Source organism: Mastacembelus armatus, chromosome 6 (assembly GCF_900324485.2).
Source record: "Mastacembelus armatus chromosome 6, fMasArm1.2, whole genome shotgun sequence".
Taxonomy (NCBI): Eukaryota; Metazoa; Chordata; class Actinopteri; order Synbranchiformes; family Mastacembelidae; genus Mastacembelus; species Mastacembelus armatus.
In genome coordinates this window covers 19,352,769-19,372,841 of record NC_046638.1, presented here as the reverse complement: position 1 = coordinate 19,372,841, position 20,073 = coordinate 19,352,769, and the positions used below count along the sequence as shown (strand labels likewise).

The following is a 20,073-nucleotide window of genomic DNA, read 5'->3' as shown; positions in this document are numbered from 1 at the left end:
CGGTGAAAACGCTTAGAAAGCTTTACTTCATGCAGAGTCTCTATCTAAGATGTTGAATTTTTGGATAACAGAGGTCCCAAATTATTTCTCAAACCTAAAGCTTCACAAATGAGTACAATTTCTCACCTATCAAGTATTTTAGTCAGCTTTTCAGTCCATTCAGTGAGAGTACTGATAAAATATTTATTTACAACCAGCAGAGGGTTAGTTGAACTTAGCATAATAACTTGAAACAAGGTGAAACAGCTATTTAGAATAGTCATTTAGCACATAACCTCTGTGAAACCAAAAGTTGTTTTTGTGTGCACTAAATAAGATATAACAAGCAGATCTGTAATCAAACGTCTCATTTAGCTCTGAGCAAAAAAATGGAGAGCTATTTCTTAAAAAAATAGCGTAGCATTGACCTTTTGTTTTCATTTACATGATGAATTGCTCAACTAAATGTTTCACACACAATGATCAACAAATGATGTAGAAAGAAGGGTTAACTGCTTTACTTTTATTGCCAGGATGATCTATTTACAGCCTACAGGCAACCCATGAATAGACCACACCTGCTGCTGTATTGCTCTCTAATTAGCACTGTGCTTGTAATGCAGTTATCTCCATGTCAGTCATAATGGGTACGAGGGGGTGTTGAGGTGATCATTAACTCTGAAGACAAAAGACAAAATACCAGTCTTCTTTAAGAAAACAGGAAGAAATGAGCAGAGACATAAAACGATCAAATCCAGCTTTTATTACAAGTGTGAATTAGGTGTGACATGCTACAAAGTTGATTGGCTATAGTGAGGATATCCAACACTCACAGGAGGAGGTGGGTTGAGATATTACTTTCATCTCCTGGGAGTCCTCTGAGCATCAGACTTCCCTGAGCTGTGCACTCACAGAGGACAACATGTTATTTAGGATACACACTGACAGACACACACAACACACACGTCAGCCCAGTTTTGCTATGCCTCCTGAGCATATAGGCAGTTTACCTGTTTACCTCATCACTTCTGTGTTGTTTGTACTGATTATGGCTCATCTAATTCAGCGTAGCTATATCTTGCTCTCTTACTGTATTGTTTTTAAAAATGGTTCTCCATTTTATTTTATTTTTTTAAATCAATGGCTGTGATCCAGGAATGAAAATGAAAATAAATGCTTGTATGGCTTCTCTACTATCACCACACCAGCTGAAACAAACTAACCAAAACAAATCAAAAGACTCATTCAGCGACGGGGTAGATTAGTAATAATAATTAATCATACACTTATTTATCCAAGCTTATAGCTTGTGAAATAATTCAGTATAATCTTATTTATTATTACTGGAGCTGCAGTGATGTAGTGTCTACACCATGTGAAAGCAGTGCTGTCAAATGTGTAGCTTAGTGGCCTAATCTCTGGCTCTATTTTTAGATTAGAGGATGATGTAATATAACCAATGAACAGCATGCGTAGTAGGGAGGAGACTGTGTAAACCCGTGCATGCATGTCTGTAATTCTTGTGTGGATTCTTTGAATGTGAAATACTGCAGCTCATCCAGATGTCAGATTTTGAGCGGGTACTGAGCTGAAGCTTTTTCAGTTTTTCTTCTTTTTATTATTCACTTGAATTTATTTTAACATTGTGGAAGAAAATTGAAAGATTTTGTCTAAATATTGAAGTTGGTCATTCAATTGCCCATAACTCCCATCACTCCCATCTCTGTGTTCCCCCTGTCCCTGTTCTGTCCATACACATGCTGCAGCCTCCTCTGGTTCTTTGCAGGAGGCTGCTATTATTTAAATTATAGGTCATGTTTATAGTCACAGGGCCACAGAAGAGTCTGACTGAGATGCATCACCTTTTCACAGCACGCACACACACACACACACACATACAGGCTGTTCCACAACCTGTCTGTCAGTAGTTGCACCCTCATTTCCTTCCAAGAGCTAAAAGTGTGTTAGATCTTTACTGCCAGCTTTCTCACAAGTGTGTTATAAAGGTGTTTATAATATCTACTAGTTTCCTGTGCTTGGTTCCTGCATGTCTGATATGTCTCCATAACTTACACATCATTTTAGGTAAATGAAGGGAGGGAATCTTGTTTGGCCCACAGGGGCAGGGCATCACCAACTACTGAAGTTAGCGCTCGCAAAAAAGATTTGATCTCAGCATTTACTGAGTTATTGTCCTGCTGAGATGTCATTTCAAGTTCCTGTTCTGTTTTTAAGCAAAACAATGCATATTTTTTTAAGTATGATTACATGATACTTTAAATGAAGAGTAACTGTGCTCTTTTTGCTTGTCTTTACTTTGAAAACCGTCAGAGCGGTTAAAGAGTATAAGAATTATGGGAGGGAGTTTTAGGCTTGTTGTGTTATGATGTTTTTTATGCTCTTGTCAAGTGTTTTGTTGCGGAATTGATGAAAAAACCAAATACTCTTTGGTTCCAGCTTTGCCCATGTGAATATTTGATGCTTTTCTTGGTCTTGGTTTATGATCCTAAAAAAATAGCAATTTGAACTTGGCAAGTTGGAGCTTGTAAATTGTGATAGGCATTTTTGTTGCAATTTTTCTGACATTTTAAGGAACAGTAACTCAGTGAAGTGAGAAAATGATCGACAGAGTAATAGACTAGAAAGCTAGCAATGTTCACTGTGATTTCCATTCTATTTTAACTGATGCTACACGTGCTACACCTTGAATCTCACTGTGGTTTGTTGATGTAGTTGCATACAGCATGAGATGATGTCATGTGTCAAGAAAGGGTTACTAACGGGTTAGAATGGAGGGTCAGATCTGCGGCTAACACAGTGGCCCCATTTAGTTGAGAGAATAACCTTGAAAATGTTCCTTATCTGTCAGCTTGCTGTCACAGGCCACTAGCACTTACCAGACACCAAACAAAACTACAAGCCTGAATGCACCCCAGTGTGTTCTGCTCTGCAGTCAACCGCAAAGCATTTCGAGCCTTTGTGGAGAACAGGGATTGGATGCCGGATAGCTGTTTGAGCGACGTTTATGTATTTGCCTTCCCTGCTTTCGATCACACAGCCTTTATTATTGACAAGACAGTTAAAAACCATCGATTGAGTCATTTTTAATGACTATTATCTGAACCCAATTGACACCCTATTGATCGGACTATCTTTATTGTTTGTTTAATCAGTGCTGATTCCATTTGATCTCTATTGTCATACTGAGGAACTAGAGCCTAACACATTTTGCATATAAACTACTGAAATGAAACTCCCAGGGGCATAGAGTAGATGTGTGTGCATATATTTAGCCATAGACTGTACACAGCCGATGCAGGTGCAGACAGCCCTCACACTTTTAGTTTTCTTCTTTTAACCTTTTTTTAAGGTTATAGTTAAGCCATACATATTCACTCAGAGGAAATGAAGTAGCTGCCCGAGGGAGAGCCAGATTCGGCCTGCTGTTTTCATTGCAGCGAAGAGTTGGCAGAGTGTGAAAAGGAGGCCAGCTGACCCATGTACCTGCCTCGCTTTCATCATGTCTCTCTACTGGGACTGGAACTCCATTTGTTTTTATGAACTAGCTTATCCTGGACAGTGAAGAACAAAAGCTAAAGCTTTGTCAGAATAGGGGTTGACAGTGTAAATATTCCTTTGTTCCTTAGGATTTCAGTAACCGGGTCGTCTTGACTGATGGCTGTGTCATTTGGACAGAACATTACGTCTAACCTTTTTAGATCATTATATAATTTTTGACCTTAAGAGATGTAGCTTCATATTTACTGTTGAGAAACAAGTATGGTAGAATTTTTTCCATTAACCCTTTGCAAGAAACTGCATAACTTCTTCAGCAGAAACACTGGATCAAACAAGTGTTTTGTCTCCATCCTGTTATCTCCCTTTCATTCTTAAACTGGTGCTCTGGAAAGCTGGCAAGCTGCTGATCCTGCTAAATACAGAGCGTCACAGGGAGTCCATCAAGACAAACTAGTTGTGACAGCTAAGCAACAGATGCCAATAAACATGTATATGTGTGTATATACGTATATACATGCGTATCATTTTTCCTATTTGTCCAGCACTTTGGGCAGCAAGAGCTGTTGTAAATGTGCTTTATAAATAAAATTGACATTGACATTGAATAATGTTCTCCTAGGATTGTATTTTATTATGCAGTGTATTGGGATGACCTGAATATTTCCTGCATATGGAGTCTACACACTTTTGCCCTGTTTGGGTTTGTCCAGCTTCATTGCCTTTCTTGTGTCCGGCAGCCTCATTCTTAGACAGATAAGAATGAGGCTGTGTTGTTGCAGAATAATAAGAGAGCGAGACCTTAAATGACCTGGTCTTTGTCCTCATTTGCCGCTGTGGTTGTTTAAATAGAGAAATTTAAGATCTCTTTCATTAAAGGGGTGCCAAAGAAGGTAAATAGACACTGTCAACATAGTCATTGCAAGTTCATACAGTCTCTAACTAAAGTTTCTGTTTGTGTTGGTTTGGACAGTGTTGATATCTTTTGAGCATTTGAAGGGTGTAATCTCATAAGTTTGGTTTTCTGCATTATACCATTGTTGGAATGTTTGTAGCACAATGTTGAATTCACTGTTGCTATACCATTATTCACTGTTTTACTCCTCATGCTCATGCCGGCAGAATGAAGATGCCTGAGGCTGACAGTTAAAGCCCTCCACTAGAGAGAGCGGGTCCCAGAGCTGGGGGGTGGACCCAGAGGCCCCTTCCTTGGGGGGGTGAAGGGTCCCCAAAGCCCTGCGTGTGTCTGGATCATGGGGGATGGAGGTGCAGGAGCAGCTGGAGGAGATGGGGTAAACCATTCCCATGTCCTCTTTGACAACTTCGTCCAGGCAACTACCTGCAAGGTCACGCTCAAGGCCTTCCAGGAGCTGTGTGACCACCTGGAGGTCAAGCCCACCGACTCCAAGATCTTCTATCACAAGCTCAAATCCAAACTTAACTACTGGAAGGCCAAGGCGCTCTGGGCAAAGTTAGATAAGAGGGCCAGCCATAAGGAGTACAAGAAGGGCCGTGCCTGTGCCAACTCAAAGGTAAGACTGCATCAGCAAAAACTGAACAAAGGACAGCTTTGCTCTTTGGTGGCTTTAGTTTAGTGAGAGCTAAACTAAAGCACTGACTGACCACTCTCTTCGTCTCTAGTGTCTGATTATTGGTGCGGGGCCATGCGGCTTACGCACGGCCATCGAGTTGGCTTTCCTGGGCGCCAAAGTGGTGCTGCTGGAGAAGAGAGATGCCTTCTCCAGGAACAATGTGCTGCACCTTTGGCCCTTCACTATCCAGGACCTAAGGGGCCTCGGGGCCAAGAAGTTTTATGGGAAATTTTGCGCTGGTGCTATTGATCATATCAGTGAGTGCTCTCCTTTGCTTACAATACTTGACATATATTTGTCTGTAGGGTTTGTTGCTTTGTATTAGATTTGTAAGACACATTTGTGGGTTTTGTTGTTCTCAAATGTTCTTTCCTTCTCTGTATTGTAGGTATTCGTCAGCTTCAGCTAATGTTGCTCAAAGTGGCTCTCCTTCTGGGCATTGAGATCCATGTCAATGTCGAATTCAAGGGACTTATTGAGCCCCCTGAAGATCAAGAGACTGAAAGTGAGTGAGTCAAACTTTTGCCAGACAAACCCAAGAAAATGAATGGAAACTAAACATGTTTTTCTGTTTTTTGTTCTCAGAGAACTATCTGTCAGAAGCTTTAAGCCTGGCTCACTTGATGCATTTCTGTTTGATTAAACACACTGTGTTTTCCAAGGGATAGGCTGGCGGGCTGAGGTCCACCCCAGGACACACCCTGTCAGTGAGCTGGAGTTTGATGTCATCATTGGAGCAGATGGAAGGAGAAATACATTGCCAGGCAAGTTTGCATGTATGCTGAGTAAGAAAGTGTGTCCAAATCTTTGACTGGTAGTTTTTAGAGAAGGAGAAAAGCACAAACAGTTCTATTTGTTTATTTTTTTCTAAGAGTTCTTGTAAGTAATTCAGAGCAATTATGACCTCACATGTGTACAGCTGTGGTCAGGGTGCCTGACCTCACTCCATTCCTCACGCTTGAATGAGCATTTTTGCACATCTGTGCATGTGTTTGTTTGTGTCTGGCTGAAATATCTATCTTCAGAGAGTATCTCGGCAGAGCAGAATAGGAATTGTTGCATTGGCTGTTTGTTTCCTCTGTGACTGTTTGGGGCCTCATGCACAGCCACATTGGCAAAGGGGAATCCCTGTGGACTAGAGTACCATGACCCCTCTTTGTACTACAGACTGCTGCATCAAAGAAGGGAAGCAGCAGGCTCCCTCTGGGATAACTACAGTATGAACTACAGTCACACTGCATGAAAAACTAGGAAGCTGTTTATGATGCAGAACATCTGGTTGCATTTATGACGTAGCCTGTGTATTTGCATGGCTTGATATGTTGCAAAAGCAAATATGAATTCAGCAGATTTTATGATTTGGGTGTTCAATCTATCTCTTTTTTTTCATTTTTTAAGAAGCTTTTTGAATTTATATTGTCACCCTTCTTCATGACCGTAAAATTACCTGCTGTTTGCTTTCTTCTGGTAATCCCTAGGGTTTCGACGTAAAGAGTTCCGGGGGAAACTTGCCATTGCCATCACTGCTAACTTCATCAACAGGAACACAACGGCAGAGGCAAAGGTCGAGGAGATCAGTGGTGTAGCCTTCATCTTCAACCAGAAGTTCTTTCAGGACCTCAGAGAAGCAACAGGTCTGTGACCAGTGCAATCTGCAAACACAGCTTTAATGAATTTATCTTCTTTGCTTGAAGTAACTGTATGGTCATAACACCTCAGGAGAAAACATTGGCCAAAAAGTTGGTATTTGTTAGAGTTGGGATTCTAAGACCTCCATGATGGAGTGATGCCAATGGATGTTTTAATAGAATAAAATCTGTCCTTTGATCACTGTAAGAATTCATCAGCTCATCCAATTAAAATGCTTAACATTAGGCATTAGGTTTGATGCCAAGTCAACCACAGTTTATTTGCTGACATGACAATGTCCCCGTGGCTTTTGGTTATGTGCTCTGAGTCGCGTCATTCTTTTTTTTTTTTTTTTTTTTGGTTGTAGGTATTGACCTGGAAAACATTGTCTACTACAAGGATGACACGCACTACTTTGTCATGACTGCCAAGAAACAGAGCCTGCTGGAGAAAGGAGTCATTCTGCAAGTGAGTGATCAAAGCTCAGATCTCAGCATGGTCTGTACACATATGTGTGTGTATGTGTGTGTGTGTATGGGCCCCGAAACCTGTTTCACACTCACACTGTGGGGACTCGCCCTCCTCATGGGGACCAAATGCTCGTAGTCTTGTTTATGGTTTAATTAGAATAAATTTCCAGGCTATGAGTGTGGGTCAATGTAAAGTCCCCATTATAAATGAATGCAAGCATGTGTGTGAGAGAGACAGTTATTGAATCACATTCTGTTTCTCCTATGAGATAGAAAGGTTGTATGCATGCACACACCAACAAAATAAGAGATCTGTCTCTCTTTGTCCTTTTGTCTTTCTCTCTTTCATTCTTTCAGTCTTTTATCCTCTCTCTGTTTTTGTCTGCTACGGGCCTAATGGTCTAACCAAGCCAACAGTGTTCAGGCACAAACTGCCAACTCAAGCACACTTAACTGAGTGTTTTGTCCGCACTATACACAGTAGTTTCCTTTTCCCTGGCCACTTTCCACAGGAAGCTGAAAAGACCTTTTGACATGTCTTCACAAACATTACTAAAGGTGTGCTGTGACTGTGTGGTGGCTTTTGAATTCTAAATTTAAAAAAAAAAAAAAAAGTCTCTCACTTTTGCAAACTACAGTCTATCTTTCATAGACACATATTCATGTCAAATGCATGTGTGTGCAAGTCTGTGTTTCTCCTCATGGTAAACTGATGACATCAGTTAGTTTTAGTACACACTGAAGTCTGATGCCAGAAGGCTCAAACAACTGGTGTACAACTGGTTTCTGATGGCAAGTCCTAGGCAGATCCTTTTAATAGCAGTGAAAATGACTCTGCCCTGCCCCTAGAAATGGCTACAGGAAGGGTGGCAAAGTTGGCAGAAGGATGGGGAGTCCACATAGTTCAAGCAAATCAGGCAAATCAGAAAACAACCCCCATTCATATCGTCCATTGCCCCATTACAACCAGGGATCCAGGGAACGTGAAGAACGTTCCTCTTGCTGCCCTCTATGAGCACATGTCACTTTGAAAGCATGCAGTCATTTGATGTTACATGTTGGACAGAAGTGTGAACAGTGCAGTTCATTTCACAGCAAGTGCATGTATTTCTGAATCTCTGTCACTTGAGCTACTCGTTTCGTACGCATGAAGTAGTTAATGTTTAGTTATTCTTTCAGCATATCAATGCTTTGTCAGCGTAGCAATGCTTTCATTATTTTTATACTACCTTTTGGAGCGGTGACATTTTTGTACCAAGTACCACTACATAAATAATATTATGCAATGTAACAGCTAGATAGCAAGATTTTTGTCTTCTAGTTTCCCAGGAATTTCTGTTTTATCCTTTATGTACAGCAGAGCTTAGCAATTAATTATTCTATTTCATGCCATGGCCACCAAAAATTTTGATTGGCCTCAATGCCTATTTACAATTTGTACAGCAAGATACCTTAAGAGCTGGTAACCCGTTTAACTGTCATTCTAAATCATTGCACAAAGTATATTAAACAGCAGGCAACTCTAGCAGCAGTGGCTATACATGGTGAGCAGATAGCTAAGCAAACTAATTTGCTGATGATGAAGACAGTGAGATGTGGTTGAGGACACTGGAAAGATCATCAAGGTATAGTGCAGACTGGTACACAATTGTTGCCATAATTTGCTGTGTCCTAGACACATCTCTTACTCAGACACAAGACCGACATTTAAATTGCCATTGCATTTCTTTAAGGTGGTGCGTGTCTGAAAGGTTATTTTGGATCTTAAATCAGTTCAGTCAATATTTAGATCTTAAATACAATTCACTGTATTTGAATATCAAGTTTGTCACCTACTACATGTTTTCATCTTAAGCTTCCTGCAACAGCTGCAAGCAATTTTCTTTTACATGCTGAGTTAACCACTTTCAGAACTGCTGATTCTTCTCTGGACAGAGCTGCTATTATTATTATTATTTTTTTTTTTTATCTTTATGCCTTTTCTTTTAATCTCTCATTCTCTGTTTCTCCTGTAGGATCATGCAGATACAGAGCTGCTGTTGTCCAGGGCTAATGTAGACCAGGCTGCCCTGTTGTCTTACGCTCGTGAGGCTGCAGATTTCTCCACCAGCCACCAGCTCCCCACACTGGATTTTGCTATCAACCACTATGGCCAACCTGACGTAGCCATGTTCGACTTCACCTGCATGTATGCCTCAGAGAATGCCGCTATGGTGCGCCAGCGCAATGGCCACAAGCTTCTGGTGGCACTTGTTGGAGATAGCCTGCTGGAGGTTAGAGATACTTTTGAAAGATTTCTAGGAGATTGGAATACTTGGAATACTTTCCCAAGTTCAGTTCAAGTTCTTTAAATCTTGCGCCACAGTTCCTTAGCTTTTTTTTTTTTATCCTTGGTTCTTCTGTGGCCATATTTGGCTGTTGAATGTGGTATTCGCTGTTGTCTCCAGCCCTTCTGGCCCATGGGTACTGGCATTGCTCGTGGTTTCCTGGCAGCCATGGACTCAGGCTGGATGGTGAAGAGCTGGGCTCAGGGAAAAAGCCCACTAGAGGTGCTTGCTGAGAGGTGAGGATGTGGAAACATACACGTGCATGCCTACACACCAAAACTCACTCTACCCTGAATTCACACACTTGTGCACACGCAGCTGTGCATACGCACACACACATTCTCTGTCGTCAAAAACACCCTTTTATCTCGGAGTGCTTTACTAGGAAATGTGCCTCTATATGATTTTAAGCACTAGTCCCACCTCTGATAGCACTAATTGACTCTTGTAAGAACTGAACTGAATGTGACCCCTCTGTCCTGGCATAACTCTCTGTGCCATCCGACGACATTGATAATAAGTGATTGTGATTATGTTCCATCTTGAAAACATGTGTTCCTCTGTGTTTCAGGGAAAGTATATACCGTCTCTTGCCCCAGACCACACCAGAAAACGTCAGTAAAAACTTCAGTCAGTACAGTGTGGATCCTACCACACGTTATCCCAATATTAGCCTTAACTTCCTCAAGCCCAGCCAGGTGAGAATGTGAGGCTATAAATCTCAGGCGCAATCTTTGTCTTTATTGATGCTGTAAATATGTTTATAGTATCAGTTAAAAGCCATGAATAACCACTTAGTGAAATTATAAATCTGAACATTTGTGTAGTTGTGTGTACCTAACTAACTTTATGCTTCTGTATTTTTTATTTAAGTGGTACACGTTGTAATTATGTCCCACAATGTCAGGAATGTCAGCTAGTTGATAATTATGTGGATGTTGCAGATGCGGCACCTCTTTGACACAGGGGAGTCGAGGGAAATGCGGATTGAAATTGAGAATGTGATCAACTCGTCCACACCCAAGTTGGCCAGGAATGGTTTGTATCCTGTGAATGTGTGTTTAAAGTGCTGATTGATCAGTGTAGGATTTTGCTGCAATCAGTGTTGATGAAAAGTAATAATGAACTATTTCCACTCTAGACAATTGCCTGCTTGGCAAGCAGTTGCAAGGTAACACAAAGTCCAAATGCATGGTGTTGCTTTTCAGGGATTGTTAATAGTTCTGACAGTTTTTAAGTTCATTTGCTTGATACTCATAAATGACCAATATGCAGTCAATATTGGAATGATGGAATTTTGTGTATGTACTGATTGCAGCCTATGAAATTTTCTTTGCCTGTACTAACTTGGTTATTGATGCTCATTTGAGCTGTCTGGTTAAATTCAACTTTTAATATACATTCTAGCTGTTTTAAATATTTCATTTCAGCTCTGTGCGCTCTCTAACTTCTTACTTGCATCTCTTTTCTCCTTTACATCAGTAAAATGTTTACACGTTACGGTTTATACTTCTTCATTGGCTGAAACTTGTACTAACATGGATGACGAGTCATGGATGACAAAACTTTATAACCCTGTGTTCACCATTGCCTGACCATGGTCATGAGATTGCCCAACAAGAGAAATGCAGTTCTGCCCAGAAACAGTTTATGTTTCTTTCAGTGTTTAATTACAGTTCAGTTCAAACTGCTGCTTTAATAACAATCCTTTATTTATTTTAATCCACATAACAGAATCCATAGCTCGATCAAGTAAACTGCTCAACTGGTGCCAGAGACAAACGGAGGGATACAGGAATGTTAATGTAACAGACCTTACCATGTCTTGGAAGAGCGGACTGGCCCTGTGTGCTCTCATTCACCGATACAGACCGGATCTCATGTGAGTAGCTAAAAGAAGTACAGGCAAAACACATTCCACAGATGAATACAGATTGTTTTAATTTATTATAAAACAAATTGTAATTTCTTGGCACTGTGCCAAGTATATCCTATTGTGGTTTGAGTGAAAGGGTTAAACTGTTGTGGCGTCTGGGATGACTGGCCTGCTGGGTTTATGTGAGCTTGTTGGTTGCGAATCATGTTTATTGTCTGGTTGGGACCTTGGTTTTGGACCGTACATCACTGTAAATGAGGTGACAGCTACCATGCATAATGGCCTCCTGGGTCTTTTAAAAGATAGCCTGCCTCATATCCCCCCTCCCCTTCCACACACTCATACACACAGATGCATGTAAACGGCCTTATCGTCATACACAATACAGTCTCCATCCGCATTGCCTAAAGAGGTTTGTTACCCTCTGGAGGCAACATGGCAATAAACATTATAAGCTATTAGTGTCTACAGTATGTCCTGCCTAACCTTTACCAAGTGGTGTCACAGTTCTCTGGCATTGATAGGCGAGATGATGAGAGGAGGGGAGGGAGGCGGGTTACTGGATGTACCGTTGGAAAACTGCATTAACATGTATGCATGTGTAGGGTCTGCAACCTGATGTGAGGTTCCACTGCTAATGCTTTTAAATGGACTGAATGTGCAGTTGAGATGTATTGATGATCCATGTTAATGGTCTCTCCAGTTGCAGTGTAATGACATTTACAGTAATTTTACAGTAATGCTTTCCACAACATGTGCAGTACCCTGCTGTATAGAAATACTTTATTATTATATGTGGTGATACTGCTTCACTGTTATACCTTTTTAATAAAATGTGGCTGATTTATCAAAATAATTAGATATATTTTGGTGACTTGTTATGCTGTGCTAATTTTGAATCTTCAGCTGTTTTAAAGTTATTATATGTAAATCATTTTAAATCATCCATCCATTTTCTATACCTGCTTATTCATAACCAGGGTCACAGGGATCTGCTGGAGCCTATCCCAGCTCTCTTTTCAGGTGGAAGGCAGGGGTCCACCCTGGACAGGTCACCAGTCCATCACAGGGCCACATAGAGACAAACAACCTCACACACTCACACTCACTCCTATGGGCAATTTAGAGTCACCAATCAACCTGACATACATGTTTTTGGACTGTGGGAGGAAACCAGAGTACCTGGAGAAAACCCACACAAGCATAGGGAGAACATGCAGACTCCACACAGAAAGGTCCCTGATGGGTGACGAACCCGGGGCCCCTCTTGCTTTGAGGCAACAGTGCTAACCACTAATCCACAGTGCTGCCCGAATGTTTTTGAATCAGTCTGTAGCTTTGTTGGTTTGGTTCACTCTTATGGTCTTGTTTGTTGACAGAAAGGAGAAAACATCCTAAAGATTCACTGTAAGCTCCATGCTGAACTTAACAGGAGGCTGAACATTGGCGTCACATTCATCCTTTAAAAAAACATGACTTTAAATGATCAGAAATGGGCAACGGATTCTTAATGCTGACATGTTTCCCATATTGACTTTGCAATAGTAATCTCCCCCAGTTGGCCAAACAGATCATTTTCTTCAAATACAGAGTAACTGCTCTCAATTGAAGTCATGGGGTACTACCTGTCTCTCATGATGCACAAAACGTATGAAAGTTCACTGTATCTGACAACAATATGGAAATGAATAAGAAAAAATGAACTGTCTAATTTTAATTTTTACATTTTTTTTTAATTTTAATTATTTGATTACAGATTCTGCAAAACTCTGTAGCCTATATGGGCATGCATTGAGTTTTTAGAACAGCACAGAAAAAGATTATTGAGATAGAAGCTTGTCCCTTATCTTTGATATTTTGCTTACTGCTCTGATATTGACCCATGTCATCCTCACATTTGATCTTTCTTTCTCCCTGCTGCCCTCAGTGACTTTGACTCTCTGGACGAGCGAGACCAGGAGAAGAACAATCAGCTTGGTTTTGACGTGGCGGAGCAGGAATTTGGCATTTCGCCCTGCATGACTGGCAAAGAAATGTCTTCTGTGGTGGAGCCAGACAAACTCTCGATGGTCATGTACCTCAGCCAGTTCTATGAGATGTTTAAGGACACAGTGCCACCTGGAGGTGAGAGTGGGTGATACAGTAGAGCTGTTTTTCTGTGATCTGGTTTTTGATGGTGTCTGTAATTACAGATAGTGTCATCTTCTGATAGATGCTGTGAAAACATAATTACCCATAATCTTGAGTAGATTGTATGGTGCTTTTTTTTTTTTCTTTCCCCATTCTTCTTATGGATTTCTGTTCAGATAACCACAGCCTGAGTCCTGAGGAAAAAGCGGCACTGATAGCCAGCACCAAGTCTCCCATTTCATTCCTTAGCAAACTTGGTCAGAGCATAGCCATATCAAGGAAACGAAATCCAAAGGTCAGTGTCTTAAAGAGGTCTGTTAGTAGCTAAAAATGGCATGTCATCGTTTTGTTGTTTTGGTTGGGGTTAAAATAACCCATGACGTCATCAACAGGACAAAAAGGAGAAGGATGTGGACGGTTTAGGGAAGAGAAGGAAAACCAGCCAGTCTGAAGATGTGAGTAGCTCTGACAGCAAAGTATCTCAGACTTTGAGAATGTGATAGTTGTTTGAGCAGTTTATGTAAACAGGACAGATTAATTAATAATCCTGTTAGACTGGTTGCAAAAGGCAAAAAAAAAAAGAGTCTTTATTCACTTTCTCACAGGAGGAGGTAACCAGGGCTGGTCGTGACGACAGGCCGTCTGTTCCCATTATCCTGGCAGACAGAAAGATGGATTCTGCGGCTGCAGGAAACAATAATAAAGTCAAGGTCATGGCCACCCAGCTGCTTGCTAAGTTTGAGGAGAACGCTCCAGCTCAGCCTGCAGGACTCAAACGACAGGTATGGAGGAAGATGTGTTGTAATCACAGCTGTGGGTGGTGGACAGATTTCTCCACTGAGGGAGGATTAAGCGATAGACTTTCTGGGCATCACAGGGTGTCGCTGTAGTTTATTCTTGACAGTTAGTTACATGAAGAACATGTAGTTTCATTTTCTATTACAAGGCATCTAGTCACATGATTGAAGAGCTGTGGGCCACTGTATTAATGAGCGTAGGTCCAAAATGCTAATATTGGTCAGGCTCAGTATTGTTCCTGGGTGATGTAGGCGTCCTCACAGTGCTGACTGGGCTTGAAGGGTTAGGGAGAATCGGTTTGCAGAGCACTGGCTTTGTTGTTCCTGGGGCTGTCAGAGCAGTCGGAGGTAGAAGTGGGCTGGGGGGACACTAGATGGTATTGTTGATGGAAAGAGACAACTGTTACAAACTAAAAAAAGTCTTATAAATCTATGTCTTGAAATAGCTGCTTTGTTTGTCTGATTATCTTTTCCTTTTTTTGTAAAAATGTCTGTTAATTACTTTAGGCACCAGAAGTCTATGAAGTTGCTGTTTACATGATTATGTTGGTACAAAAAAGAAGAGTGAATAATTTGGAGGTTTTTGGGTAAATAGTGCAGCTGTTGCTTGGCTACAGATAATGTCCTCTCTTTCCATTTATTATAGATGAGTACACAGCATGGCATTTATTGTGCAGTTGTAAATATTATTCATCTTCTTCCAGCATGATCTTCTTATGACTCTCATTTCCTTATTAGTTTTGAACACACATTTTCCAGCCACCCTGTCTTCATCCACCCATGATTCACTTCCTTTTCCCTTTTCTCTCTCTCTCTTTCTGACAATTTCATGCTGTCTTGCATGGTTATTCTGGCTCTCTCACTGCCCATGCTCGCTGTCGTCTTTCCCTGACCACAAAGGGGGATTCTCTGCCCAATCTGGACCGTCTTTTGGCCCCTTCCCCACTCGAAATCCCTGTGAATAAGCCAGTGCGCCTGGCTCCTGTCCAAGCATGGAGAAAGGTAACAAGCGGAACTCCCCCACCGTGTTTCTTTAGAGACTAACCACTAGGCTCACAGTCTAACCATGTGTTCCTGTGATGTGTCGTAGTGGGGACAGATGCTTTGTTGACTTTTGTAATCTGAGCCACCTCCTCTCTAGACAGATTGTAGAACTGTTGTGTGAGATTTGGATGCTTCTGTGGTTAGCACAACTGTGCGAGTGGTTTAACATTTCACTCAAGTAGTTGTACAGCTCTCGGATGTATGTGTTAATATGCCAGACATAAGAGTATATAACACCATCCTGGTCTGTCCTCTTGCTTCTCCTGTCCTGCTTCAGAGACGCACACAGCAGCAGGAGCAGCTGAGCTTTCGCTACAAAGAAATGATCAAGTGTCAGACACTGCCCAGCAGAGGGGAGCAGGTATGGTTAGCCATCCTGTCCTGCTAGTGCTCCAACCCCTTTCACATCCCTTTAAATATAGGTTCACCCTTCTGAAGATAAACATGTATTGGTTTTCCAGTGCAAAGAGAAGGGAAGCTAGCCCCAGAAAGCCAAAGAGCATCTCATGAGCTTATTTTGCAATAGAAGAGATTGTGGTAAAGATCTAATAAGAGTTTAAAGTAATGTAACAAATATTAAAGGAAACATGAATCTGCAGCTGCACTAATGAGTTGGATAGTTTTAAGGAGAAATTTTGTACTTCCTAGAAAAGTCTCCAAAACAAATCAGCAATAACATATATTACTGGTCACATATTACTGGTAATAGTTTCATTTTTGATGACAGCCTGATCAAGTGGTGGGTTTGGCTAGTCAGATGCAGAGAAGATTCATGTTTATATTCTGTATAGTGAAGTAGATAATTGTTATCATCAATTGTTCAGTGTGTTTAATCTGTCGTAAATAGGTAGCATGACTTTTTGTTTTGTCAGAAGAAAATGATACAGTAAAAACTGTAATTATATGATACGATACAATATCATTTATTGTCCCCTTGGGGAAATTTGGAGACAGAAAACAAACATTATGATGCCTGCCTCGTCCCTTGGGCTTGTTGCATTCCTCATTCCAATGAATGGACAGCTCCAGGTTAAGGTTCCTCACCTGTTTGTAGCAGCACATACATGTTGCTCACAGAGGGATCAGATATAAGGCTCCATTCACTTGTCACGCCTTAGTAGAGGGCCAGCTGTAGTTGGCTGCCCTGCGTGCTTGTCATGCAGCTTTACTGTTTTCTCATGAGAGTCAGCACAGTTTAGTTCCTGCACCAGTTAGTTTTTTTCTCCCTGCTGATGCTTAGAAAGCATTTTTCTCTTGTCACTCGATGAAACATTCACACAGCACAGACACTGATTTAAAGCCTCTAATGCTCCTGTTTGAATGGATTTATTTCAGCAGAGTGCATTAAGTCTCCTTTTGCTGAGTAAATTAACTGAAAGTCTGTCATAAAGACTGGAAATAATCTTAATAAGCCTAAGTATTTCTCCTCACAAGTATTTAGATTTTAGTTTTTTAAGCCACTCTTGTATTCATTGGCTACTCTGTTATATAACAGCTATTAGTCTGTAACTATAAAAGTTTTTTTTTTTTTTGCCATACAGATTTTGTGGGTCACTTGTATTTCATGGTACAGTATGTGTGTGCCAGTATGTCATGCATTACTAACAGTACTTGTAGTGTAGGTGAACCTAGTTTAAGTGAAATGGGGCACCACACTAATTTTATTAATCACCAAGTGCAAATCTTCCATGTAGTGTGTACGCAGATATTTTACATTCAATTTTTCTCACTTTTACAAGTTCTCAAACACATTAACATTTATTATGCCACTTTGAATAGCAAAGAGAGAGTATGAACATTTACTCAGAACAATAGCTCATTATCATCCATATTATCTTCTGCTCAAACTTCTCTTCCCATCCCTCGTCTTTCAAGGCCAGAAGTGGAGCAGAGCACCTGTCCAGCTTGGGCTCTCAGAGCTGCCCAAAGAAAAACATTCTTCTCTCTTCTTCTTCCTCCATTTCCTCACTCTCTGTTCACTCAGAGGTGACACATTGTCTGCTGTTGATCTGTCTGTCTGTCTCCACCACAAATCCAAAGGAACCACATCAAATGTCTGTTTGCTCCCCTGCTCCTTTCTGTCTTCACTACCAGTTTTTATAATTATGTCTGCCATACCTCTGATTTGACCTCTACAGCATGGAGCTTAAATTAAAACAAAATGCTGCATTTCCCAAAGTGATGCTCTTAGAAGTTGGAGTCTTTTTCACTTCCCAATGAGTGGGTGGTGTGCGTCATTTTCAGAGGAGCAGATTGTTTTTGTGCTGAAGGCTATGTTGTTGAGATGTGATGGCTTGTAAATAGATGTACTCCCCAATGCCAAACAAGTGTTAATATGACATACATGTCTGCTCATTTCTGCCATCAAGCATTTACATGTAAGTCCAGAGGAAGAGGAGCTTGAATACTACGAGAGGCCTGTGAAAGACGAGGTAGAGTACATGAGTGATTGCATGGATGTGTAATCAGCTTGCTGCTGCTGCTGTCTCGTGTGTGGTTGGCTTTTTTTGATGAAACTGTTTGAGCAGCTGTGAACAGAAATTTGTATCATACAAACCAAGCTTTTCTCAATATAAAAATACGATTAAACAAAAAGTCTCAACAAAACCTTCTTGGCAGGAAGGACCCATTCACATACCTGATATAAAGGAGAGGGCTGACCACCTAATCTCCAAGTTTAAGGGCAAACCTGACAAGCGACCAAAGGTGAACAACACAGCATGGTCATTTTGTACGAACGTGGTTTGTGATGTTGTGCCATCAGGTTTTATTGGGTATATTTGTAGATTAACACTTTACACATCACCTTCAGTCTTACTGAGAAATAATCTCTTTACAGAAGTCTGTCCTTTGGACTTTACTTTTAGACTCACTCAAGCTTGTTTATTTCTTATCTATTTATCTTAAGTATACTCTGTAGTTTTGCTTGTATTTCTGCTTGATGTACCTTTAGTCATTCGGGTTTAAATTATTGCATAAATTAAAAGACTGGCAGCTGGAACTGTGGAAACAATGGCTAACAAACTATCTGTGGTGTTTACCACAATGACAGGCTTTTTTCTGATGGGAGGTTGTATTTGGAAACCACTATGGTACAGGCCAACTACAATTTTCTGTTATAAATCCATTTGTGATTGAATCATCTATGTCTCTGCAGGAGCCAGCAAAGCCTCTGTACTCCGATGATCAGATGCCCTTATATGTGCTTAGTATTCAGGAGAGGGCTGAGCAACTTGCCTTTCAGTTTGAGGGCAAGCCAGTTGGACCACAGGTGACATTTCTCTGTCATCACAGAAAGCTGATTATGTATATTTATACAACATGGAACACAGTTTTTTTCCGAGAGGGTTACCCTGTTGGCCAAGTTTACCTTTTTCCAAGTAGATGCCAAAATCATCCATGTAACCTCAGCAGGTTTTTATCATAGTTAATTTGACACATACATCATCAGGCTAAGCTATTGATGGTGGGGTAAAGAAGCATGCAGTGAATGCAAAATGATTTATACAATTTTTGTTAAAGTGAGTAGTAAACTTTGACACATTAATAGTTTCTTTTGTTTATGAAGTATATGGGTGATAGGAGACAACCTTGTCACCAACCCTGGCTGGTATAAGGTATCTGTTTATACATTTCTTAGAGAGCAGACAAACAGTTGGATTTAATGAGATTTCATCATACCATTAAAAACAAATTAAACAAATTAAAAAATAAACTTTTTAACAATTTTTACAGCACTGTCTGCCTCTTAATCAAAAATACCAGTTTAGAAGCATAGAAGGAGCATCACAACATACTATAGTGTATATTATATATTGACAGAAAACATAGTAATAGAAATAAGAATTATTATTTTTCCATGTTTGCTATCATAATTTCATAGAATACAGCATCTGACCAACAGGTAAAATTTGTTCAGTTATGTTATTTTAGAAAATAGGATAAAGGGGATAATGTAATAAATCTACTGGTTAATGTTCATATTAGGTTTCAGATTAACTTTACTAACTACTTTACTACTTTCCTCTCTCCCTGTTTTGCGGAGCCTAAGAAAAAACCCTCACGTTTTTTTATGGAACAATGGCACATGGCCCGAACCCAGAGTCCCCCTGATTCTCCCCTTTCCTCCTCTGACACCTTGAGACAGGTAGTTCTCTCAGACCTGGAACGAATGGAGTGTGGTGCCACTAACACGCTACACCTGCACATGGGAAGATGCATCTTTTCACCCAGTTGCAAAAATGGCTTAACACGACTTCAGCTCATGGCACTTGCTTTCAAAGCTGGCTGCTTCTTTTGAAGCATAGAGAAACATGTTTGCTACCTGTTCATTATTTTCTGTGGTTGTTGTAAATAGTTAGTCAGTAATCACTCCCCACAACTACAGATGAGACTCTTTCTGAACAGATATCAAAGTATTCTTTAATACTTAGTTCAAGCTGGGGCATGCTTGAACTCAATTGTAATTCCCACATCTATTTTACCAAGGAAATCCCTTGTGGTTGATTTGGACTGGAAGAGTAGTTTGGTACAAAAATCTATTTAAGTGTACTGTATTTCTATATTGACAAGAACACTTCCAACTATGCTGAAGTAAAAGCTTAGTTATGCAGTGGGACTGCAGCATAGGATAACCTGTCAACTCTCATCCACAGTCAGAGCTTTTATGGTGGGTTTGCCTCATGCTGCCTCAGGCCTTAATTCTTCTCTTGA

The 20,073-nt window shown here is 40.6% G+C and overlaps 1 protein-coding gene across 30 annotated transcripts in view; it reads left to right on the top strand.

Annotated features, from left to right (window-relative positions):
• Positions 1-20,073, top strand: part of mical3a (microtubule associated monooxygenase, calponin and LIM domain containing 3a) — a 74,320-nt gene that overhangs the window by 27,609 nt on the left and 26,638 nt on the right. For 17 of the 30 annotated variants that reach the window (XM_026311277.1, XM_026311278.1, XM_026311279.1 and 14 more), the window contains 22 exons: positions 4,618-5,027; positions 5,137-5,344; positions 5,476-5,592; positions 5,750-5,851; positions 6,566-6,721; positions 7,084-7,184; positions 9,202-9,459; positions 9,634-9,749; positions 10,085-10,211; positions 10,458-10,551; positions 10,655-10,684; positions 11,248-11,395; positions 13,317-13,513; positions 13,696-13,814; positions 13,912-13,974; positions 14,125-14,301; positions 15,217-15,318; positions 15,638-15,721; positions 17,730-17,792; positions 17,980-18,066; positions 18,518-18,631; positions 19,406-19,507. In XM_026311277.1, coding sequence (XP_026167062.1) covers positions 4,749-5,027; positions 5,137-5,344; positions 5,476-5,592; positions 5,750-5,851; positions 6,566-6,721; positions 7,084-7,184; positions 9,202-9,459; positions 9,634-9,749; positions 10,085-10,211; positions 10,458-10,551; positions 10,655-10,684; positions 11,248-11,395; positions 13,317-13,513; positions 13,696-13,814; positions 13,912-13,974; positions 14,125-14,301; positions 15,217-15,318; positions 15,638-15,721; positions 17,730-17,792; positions 17,980-18,066; positions 18,518-18,631; positions 19,406-19,507 — 2,844 coding nt within the window. In that variant the 5' untranslated portion in view covers positions 4,618-4,748. Of the gene's footprint in view, positions 1-4,617; positions 5,028-5,136; positions 5,345-5,475; positions 5,593-5,749; positions 5,852-6,565; positions 6,722-7,083; positions 7,185-9,201; positions 9,460-9,633; positions 9,750-10,084; positions 10,212-10,457; positions 10,552-10,654; positions 10,685-11,247; positions 11,396-13,316; positions 13,514-13,695; positions 13,815-13,911; positions 13,975-14,124; positions 14,302-15,216; positions 15,319-15,637; positions 15,722-16,901; positions 17,697-17,729; positions 17,793-17,979; positions 18,067-18,517; positions 18,632-19,405; positions 19,508-20,073 lie in introns of those variants that run through there. The other 13 variants (XM_026311304.1, XM_026311305.1, XM_026311301.1 and 10 more) reach the window with 11 other exon arrangements.